Source organism: Nannospalax galili, unplaced genomic scaffold (assembly GCF_000622305.1).
Source record: "Nannospalax galili isolate Female #2095 unplaced genomic scaffold, S.galili_v1.0 scaffold788, whole genome shotgun sequence".
Lineage (NCBI taxonomy): Eukaryota > Metazoa > Chordata > Mammalia > Rodentia > Spalacidae > Nannospalax > Nannospalax galili.
The window spans coordinates 1,480,920-1,489,836 of NW_008359996.1; the positions used below are offsets into that span (position 1 = coordinate 1,480,920).

General features: G+C 52.2%; 1 protein-coding gene across 3 annotated transcripts; it reads right to left on the minus strand.

Moving 5' to 3' along the window:
- Positions 1–1,667: 1,667 nt before the first annotated feature.
- On the minus strand, positions 1,668–6,912 carry Znf48 (zinc finger protein 48). 3 transcript variants are annotated; one of them, XM_008823853.2, is made up of 3 exons: positions 6,539–6,912; positions 6,314–6,391; positions 1,668–4,317 (listed from the first exon to the last, which is right to left on the minus strand). In XM_008823853.2, the coding sequence occupies exon 3, from the start codon at positions 4,298–4,300 to the stop codon at positions 2,528–2,530; it is 1,773 nt and encodes a 590-aa protein (XP_008822075.1). In that variant the 5' UTR covers positions 4,301–4,317; positions 6,314–6,391; positions 6,539–6,912; the 3' UTR covers positions 1,668–2,527. The 3 variants fall into 3 exon arrangements, with proteins under 3 accessions (XP_008822075.1, XP_008822074.1, XP_029414896.1); XM_008823852.3 differs by lacking the exon at positions 6,314–6,391 and having other exon boundaries at positions 6,539–6,664; XM_029559036.1 differs by lacking the exon at positions 6,539–6,912 and having other exon boundaries at positions 6,282–6,377.
- Positions 6,913–8,917: the final 2,005 nt, after the last annotated feature.

Sequence of the window (8,917 nt, forward strand, 5' to 3'; positions counted from 1 at the left end):
GCTTACTCTTTTCTTTCTTTTTCTTTCTTTCTTTTTTTCCCCCCTGTAGCCCCAGCTGGCCTGGAACTCAATATGTAGACCAAGCTGGCCTCCAACTCACAGAGATCCACCTGCCTCTGCCTGCCAAGTGCTGGGACTAAAGCCATGCACCACCACCCCTGGCAGTTAAATATTCTTAAAGCTGGTTAATTTGGGTTGTACCAGAAACTATGGCAGCAGGGCACTTTCCCAACTGCCACATATGTGTGCTAAGAAATGTCTGCCTCCTCAAAGACTCTCTTCATTACATCATTTGCACTGTGGTTTTGAAGTTGTTCCCCTACCTTTCCAAGGGCTTTTCAAGAGGCACATGGGAAGAAATATCCTTTGAAGGTCTGGTCCATCATGAGGGAGGAGAAAGGGGACATCTTACACCCATGAATAAGCCTTCCACCTGAGAATATTAAATTTTTTTTTGAGACAGGGTCTCCTTGTAGCCCCACTTGGCCCCATCCAGCCTGGAACTCACTATGTAGACCAGACTGGCCCGATCCACCTGCCTCTGCTTTCTGGGTGCTGGGATTAAAGGTATGTGCCACCACACCTGAGCTTTCCAGAGTTCCATCAGCCCTGTCCAAATCTCTATACTTTAGCTTTAACTGTGTCTCAGCTGAATTCATTTTTTTGAGAAGACAGGGAGACCCCTTCACCTTGTACTAACCATATAAATAAGTCCTAATGCTAACAGGAGTTAGGCTTTAGAGAGGGTTTGGAGAGATGGCAGCAGTTTTCAATGGGAGCAGTGACAAGGCCTGATAGAATTTTACAACATTCACTGAGGTCAACTTGGATAAAGACAACGAAAGCATCATGAAGAATCTTCCAGAAGCCCCCACAAGGGCTCCATTCAGGGCCAGTGGGTGCCTGTGCCTGTGCACTTACAGGCAGAAGCCTCCAAGGACCTCAGGACTTCAAGAGTGCATTAAACTTCACAAGGGTCTGGAGCAATTGGTTTCTAGGGAAGCCAGCTGGATGGCCAAGATCTGGAGAGAACTTCTCTCCCTGACTATTCACACACAATTAGTGTAGCTACCCAGACTGGCAGGAACTTGCAAAGCTGGATGGATGAAGGGGCCTAGTGTTTCTTGTCCCTGTCCAATCAGGCCAGCCATTCTCCTCCCTCCTTAGTTGTGCTTTATTTGGAACAAGATAGGAATGAATCTTGCTCCCAAGGAAGCCCTGGTGCTGGGAAAATCCTTTGAGGAATTAAAGCACATCAGGGAGTGGGTTTCTCAATGTCCTTTGTAGGTGATGGGTTAGTGTCCAGACTTTCTGCGTCTGTCCAGGCAGTTGACAACATGCCACATCATTCACTGATCACCAGCTTTCTGCTCTCCTGTTGCTGGCCCTCCGTCATTGGTCTCATTTTTCTTTTCAAGGGTCATGCTCTGTTGTAGCTAGGTGGTATAGAGAGGCAGCCTAGCTCTACCCTAGGGCATCAGTTCATGGACCTAATGGCCTTCCCCCCCCACCCCCAGAGACAGGGTCTTACTCTGTGTAGCCCAGGCTGTCCTGGATCCCATGGTGATCCCCATCTCTGGCTCCCAAGTGCAGAGATTATAGGCATGAATCACCACACTTGGCTCTAAAGGCCATTTTAAAACCAGACACTGGAGCTGGAAAGCAGCTAAGTCAGACAACCTCTTTTATTTAATGCATTTAAGGAAGGCAAGGGACCCACACAAGTTTACCACAGCTGAGGGCTACCTTATAGCTATACCCCTACACCCACTTCAGTTCTTGCTGGAACATACACACACCAAAGTCCAAGCCTCATACACGGAAATTTACTAATAAGGAGACACATGGAACTGTGGTTGTGCCACTTCTCGGTCCTCTTGTTCCAGTCCTGCCCTTGCCCAGCCAGCCAGTCTTTGCAGATGTCCAGGAAGACCTGGGCTTGGCATCCAGACTGGATGCTCTGAGCACTCATGTTGTCTCTAGTCTATTCCGCAAGTGTCTCAATAGCACCCTTCCTGGCTAAGACCATGTTCAGTGGTCCAAAGTTAGGGTGGCGCCTACAACACAGCACTACTTTCCCATGAGGGTGGTCAGATATACCTGCACTATTTTGACCTCTTAAGATTCCACAAGTTCCACTGCTGTATCTAAGACCAAGTAACCCCTATTTCCTCAGGGTAAGGTTGGGGAGGTGAATCCTTAACAGACAAGAGGCAACAAAATTCTAGAGCTGAGTTCTCAGGCTAAGGCCAGCTTATAAACTTGACAAATATTTACGGAATGCCTACTATGTGCTAGGCAATGTTGCAAAAGCTGTGATACAGCCCATACTGGCAAGGTCCCAACACCTAGCCAGGAGTTACCTGAGCATGAAGGTTATGGTCTCCAATCTCTATTTTGCCTATTCATTTATTTCTCCTGTTTCTTGCCTTTTTCCCCCTCCCACCACCTCCCAGGCCCTTCTCTGCTTCAGCAACAGATACCCTCCCCTTTGGTATCCTGGGCCTCTACCCTCCCTGGACTCCTGTCATTCCAGATCTGCTGGTGACTCCTCCTTGAGGGGCCTGGACAGAGCATCCTCTACCCCAAAGGGCCTCAAGACCAGATGCCCACGCTGGTGCTTGATCCGGGCAGAGCTATCACCAAAACCCTTGCCACACTCTGCACATTTGTATGGTTTCTCCCCAGTATGTGTGCGCCTATGTTTAACTAGATCTGAGCTCCGGGGAAACTCCTTCCCACAGAAACCACACACATGGGTCTGGCTGGGTCCGGAGGGTTGGGCCCGGACTCGAGGCCGGGCTACCGTGGGTACAGGGCCAGGTGGATTATGTGGCCGTAGAAGGGTGGATGGTGGTGGTGGTGGCCGGGTACGTTCACCCCGGTGGGTACGGAGGTGTTTAACTCGGGCAGAGCTGTCAGCAAAACCCTTGCCACATTCAGGACAGAGGTAAGGTTTTTCCCCTGTGTGTACACGATGGTGTTTCACCAGATCAGAGCTGCGTCGGAAGCCCTTGCCACACTCAGGACATTTGTGGGGCTTTTCCCCTGTCAGTGGTGGGGGTGGCTCTCCAGCCTGTGGGCCCCCAGGTTCTGGCTCCAAGCCAGGCAGGCCAAAGGGCCCATCACTAGAATGTGAAGGACTTCGAGGTGTCAGGGAGGGGCTGGTGCCAAGAGGTGGAGGTGGGGGTGGACTGGGGATCAGGGGGGCTACAGGGTAGCTTGGGAAGCTGAAGTCTTGGGGCTCCATGTGGGTAAGGCGGTGACGAAGAAGGGTAGAGCTGAGGCTAAAGCTTCGGTCGCATTCTGGGCAGGCATGAGGTCTCTCGCCACTGTGGGTGCGGAGATGCTTGACCCTGGCAGAACTATCAGCAAAGCCCTTGCCACACTCAGGGCACAGGTAGGGCTTTTCACCTGTGTGCACCCGCAGGTGCTTTACCAGGTCAGAGCCTCGGGCAAATTCCTTTCCACACACATCACAACCAAAAGGTTTAGGTCCCAGGTGACTACGCTGGTGGCTCAGGAGGCTGCAGCTGAGCACAAACCTTTTGCCACAATCAGTGCAGATATATGGCTTGTCCTGGGCCTTCGGCCCCTGTGTCGCTGCTGTGGCTGCCTGAGATGGCTGCCGACGGGGTACCACTGGCCGGGGAGGCTGCTCCCCTCGGTGTGTTCGCTGGTGCTTTATACGGGCAGAACTGTCGCCAAAGCCCTTGCCACAGATGCCACACTTGTAGGGCTTCTCACCTGTATGTGTCCGCTGGTGTTTTACCAGGTCAGAACTCTGTCGGAAGCTCTTGCCGCATTCACCACAGATAGTGGGACGCTCACCAGCAGGAATCCGAGGCCGAGGAATTTTGGGAGGGCCTTGGGCTGGTGGCCGGGCTCTGTAGGACTTCTCACCAGTGTGAGTTCGCTCATGTTTGATGCGGGCTGAGCTATCCCCAAAGCCCTTGCCACAGACCCCGCACCTGTAGGGCTTCTCCCCCGTGTGAGTCCGCTGGTGTTTCACCAGATCTGACATCTGCCGGAAGCTCTTTCCACACTCTCCACACACTGCAGCTCGATCATTACTAACCTGTCCCCAGCGGGGCTCTCCCAGGATTCGGGGGCCTGAGTCTTGAGGCTGAGGCTTTCCCAGCCCCTCTCTGCGGACCCATAAGTCATCCCAGGTCTGGATGCCTTCAGCTTTGAGAGAGGCATTTCCTACTTCATGACCTGGGGTCAAATCTTCCTCTTCCTTGAACTCTAAGTCCTCCTGTGGGGTATGTTCAAACTCATCCGCCTGAGAAACCTCCATATTCTCACTCCCTAGAACTGGGGAAAGAAAAGGGAGTCACACATTTCAACCTGTGGCTCAACCCAAAGTTCTTCTTTCAGTGCTGGCTGGGCTGGAACCCAGGGCCTCCCCCACTGAGACACAACTACCTCAAGTAATTTCCCAGTAAGACTTCTTTGACGATGGGTGGTCTCAAGAATTTCTCTCCCTCTCTAGTGAACTAGAGCACTAATTATCCATGTCTTTCAGTAATTTTAAGTCCTCTGCTATAGCCCCAATCCTTTTATTTTGGAACAGGGTTTCAATCCTCTTGGCTTCAGCCTCCCAAGTGCTGGGATTACAGGCATGTACCACCCATGTTTTTAATCAACAATTATTAAACCAAACAATACTGGACCCCTAAAATTCTAGGAAATATTATTAGTCTCCTCATTTTACACTCAGGAGGACAAAGAATTAAAATAACTTTCTCACTGGGTGTGGTGGCACACAACTTTAATTCCAGAGAGGCAGAGGCAGATGGATCTCTGTGAGTTCAAGGCCAGCCTGGTCTACATAGAGTTCCAGGCCAGCTGGGGCTACAGAGAGACCCTGTCTCAAAAAAAGACCCCCAAAATTTTTTTTCTCAAGGTTCTAAAGTTAGAATATAGAATAGTCAGGTTCCTAACTTGGGTCTGTGTGATGCCTAATTACCCAAGTCTGTGCTACTACGTTATCTTTATTTAGAAAACTTAGTATGTAGTCTTTCTGCTGTATCTTGTTATATTACCCTATTTTGTATCTTTTTCTTCCAGGTTTGTTTTTTTTTTTTTTTTTTTTTTTTTTTAAAAGGGGTTGTAGCCCCAGCTGTCCTGGAACTCACTATGTAGACTGGCCTTGAACTTACAAAGATCTGCCTGCCTCTGCCTCCCAAGTGCTGGGACTACAGGTGAGGCGTGCGCCACCACACTCAGCTTTTTCTTCCAGTTTTTAAAAAACTGCATAAGATGCCTGAATATAAGTGTACTGCATGTGTGCAATGCCTGTAGAAGTCAGAAGAGGGTGTTGGATTCCCTGGAACAGGAATTACAGCAGGCTGGTAGACATCACATGGATGGTGGGAACTAAACCAGGGCCTTCTGCAAGAGCAGCCAGTGCTCTTAACTGCTAAGCCATCTGTCCAGCCGCTTCCCCAACTCTTTATTTTTTTTTAAAGAGCCTCACTATGTAGCCCTGGCTGACCAGGAACTCAGAGATCTGCCTGTCTCTGCCTCCTGAGTACTAGGATTAGAGGGGTGCATCACCACACCTAGCTTTATATAGCCCAGGCTGGCTTTGAACTCTCTATCCTCCTGCCTCAGCCTATTGCTAAGATTACAGGTATGTGCTGCTACCACCACCACTGGTTGTATACTGTAACTTATAACTTGAATTATCCTATGTATACTCACCCCCCCCAAAGAGATTTAGGGGTGGTAGGAGAAAAAAAAGGCAAAGTATCAATAATTGTGAGTTCATAACAACTATGTTGTGACTGAGAGATAGGGACAGGCACAGGCATTCAAAGCTGCAAAGAGAAAATCGTGGAAGTTTATCTGAAAAAGGATACTGGGACTAGTCTGAGAATCCAAGGTTTGTACCTAACACTAGGCTCAGTAGGGCTTTTAATTAATAGAAATAAGGGAGCTAGGGAAGGTTTTGGGGAAGGGAGATAGGATTGGGTCTGGATTTACACCAGACTGACTTCAGAAATGCATCGTTTAAGAGAAAAGGGCAAGGGGTAGGGGTACGACAACTGCTAGGATGAGCCAGAAAGAGACCTGCAATGGGGCAGAGGCAGTAGGGTGTGTGAAGGCTGGGGGTGGGGAGCTGAGGAAAATGCCCCGTGCGGCCTGGCACACACTAGGTGCTCAGAAACGTGGGCTTCCTCCATTGGTTCTCTGTCCCCCTTGCCCTCTCCAGGTCGGGTTTTTCTGGGTCTCGGCTGAGTAGACCCCAGCACTGGTCCCCACCCAGCTATTACCTGTCGGCGCGGCGCCAGGCCGCTGCCCTCACCTGTGCCAACACCCCTCCGTTGCTCCCTTTCCGCCGCGCCCCGGAGATCCGCGCCCCAGGGCTCTACCGCGCGCAGGCCTGCGAGGGGGACAATCCCGCTGTCAAACAGCCATGTGCAGCCCGTCCTGCCGCTGCCCTCTGTCGGCGGCGGTCTGCAGACCCGGGGCGCGGCACCCGGTGCCCCCGGCCGCCCTGCACCTGCTGCGGTTCCTCGGGTCAGCTCACCTTGGCCGCCACCCTCCGCTCCGCCCGGCTCCTTCCAGAGGTCCGCGGCGGCGGCGGGCGGGCTGGGAGCCACCTTCAGCTCCGGGTGCGGGCTCCGCGCCAAGACGGGAGGGGGTCGGCTCAGCCGTCCCGGGGCGCCGCCGGGGGCGGGACGGGAAGCGGAAGCGCGCCCGCACAGGGCCGCTCTAGGACCCCGGAGGAGCCGCGCGCCCCAGGCCGCCCGCGTCGGTCGGAGCTCGGGGGACCAGGACAACTCTGAGGCGCGAGCGCCGGAACTCGGTGGTATTAACCGTGTGCCTCCTGGGCCAACGGGCGGGGAGGCCGGACACCGGCAGATGTCGCGAGGTCTCAGGACTCCTGCGGCCGCCTCCGGGCACTACCCGCGCCAGCCCCAGGCGGGGAGAGACTGAGAAAGGGATGCAGAGACGGACGGGAAAGGGGCGGGAGACTGCGGCAGACAAAGGGCGGCCGGGACCCCGGGCGGGGCGGGGCGGGGCACCGAGGCGGGAGGAACAAAGCCCGGCTGGGCCGAGGGGCCGACGTGGGGTGGGGGCTGGGCCGGAGCCCATCCTGCAGTAGGCAGGAGCGGGAGACTCAAGACCTACCCTGGAGGCAGGACGCGGGTACAGCGGCCGGAGCTGCGGACTGGCCACCCGAGACAGACTTGGGAACGGAGAGGACGTAGAAAGTCACCGAGGCGCGGTTGGAGGAACCGCCAGCAAAGGAGGCAGAGCCTAGAGAGGAACCAACGGGAGGCAGAACAAAAGACTGAGAAACAAAGGCTGCCAGAAGGACTGGGCATAGATATGTCAGCCTCGCAAAGGCCAAGCCCCGGGAGAGACTGAAAAACTAAACCCTGGCCTCCATCTTGGTGGGGCCGGTGTTCCATTGGACCCAGGCCCTGGAAGCATGATCCCAGGATCCTGTATTCTAGGCAGGCTTTAGGAGAGGAGAAATGGGCTTTTTACTATTCATATATATTAGCGTCTTCTGTTAAAGCAGGAGTTTGAGATGAGGTTGGAACATACATTATTACCCTTTGAATGCCACCAAGTTAAAGAGAAAAGCACATATTAAAAGCAGAGAATTGGGGCCAGTGGGATGACCCAGAAGGTAGAGGCTATTGTTACCAGGCCTAATGACCTAAGTTTGGTTCCAGGAACCCATGTGATGAAAGGAAATAACGAACTCCCCCAAGTTGTCTTCTGACCATATGCATTGCATGAAGGTGTGTCGTGCTCAGCATCCCTCTCCCCCCCCCCCCCCCCCCCCCCCCCCCCGCCCCCACCCACACCCTCCAACTCCGCAAAAAAAACGAACTTTTAAAACCAAAAAAAAAGAGAATAGAGGGGAGGGAGAATTGGCTTAGGGGTTAAAAGCCCCTTCTCTTTTTTTTTTTTTTTAAAATTTTTTTTTTTTTTGAGACAGAGTCTCTCTGTAGCCCCAACTGACCTGGAACTCACTATGTAGACCAGGCTGACCTTGAACTCACAGAGCTCTGCCTGCCTCTGTCTCTGCCTCCCAAGTGCTGGAATTACAGACGTGTGCCACCACACCTGGCAAGTAACTTCAGCTCCCTCACCCCCTCCATCACACCTGCAGAAATCCAGACACACACAAATACACATAAATATTTTTAAAAGGGGTGAGAGAGATTTTGAGATGGGGAGACAGATGGCTCAAAGGGTAAAGAATGGAGACTACAGTTCAGATCCCCAGCACTCATATAAACCAACCCAATGGGAAGCAGACCTGTAATCCCACAGTTCTGCAGGTGACTAGCCAGACTAGCAGAATCAGGGAGCTCTGTCTTCAAATGAGAGACCCTGTCTCATATATAAGGTGGAAGGGTTGGAGAAGACTTCAAGGGCAACTTCAGATCTCCACAAGTATGTACACTCACACCATACATGCAACCATATACTGTACACACACACACGAGAATTGGGGCACTTAAGTGATAGAGTGCATGCTGAGCATACTTGAGACCCTAGGATGGACTCCAGCCAGGGATAGGGGATGGAGAGAACTCTAAGAAACTTGGGGCTGGAAAGATGGCTCGGCAGTTAAGATCACTGACTGCTCTTGCAGAGGACTGCTCTTGCAGGTTTGATTCCCAGCACCTACATGGTGACTAACAACTCTGTAACTAGTTCCAGGTAGAATCTGATGCCTTCTGCATGACACAGGTGCACTTACATACATACAGGCAATACACTCATACACATAAAATAATAGAATTTTTTTTTTTTGTCTTTTTGAGACAGGGTCTCCCTGTAGCCCCAGCTGTCCTGGAACTCACTATATAAACCAGGCTGGCCTTGAACTCACAAAGATCTGCCTGCCTCAGCCTCCTGAGTGCTGGGATTAAAGGCATGC

What these genes read in the sequence shown, in the direction of transcription:
- Znf48 (XM_008823853.2), bottom strand. Translation starts at nt 4,300, where the DNA reads ATGGAGGTTTCTCAGGCGGATGAGTTTGAACATACCCCACAGGAGGAC.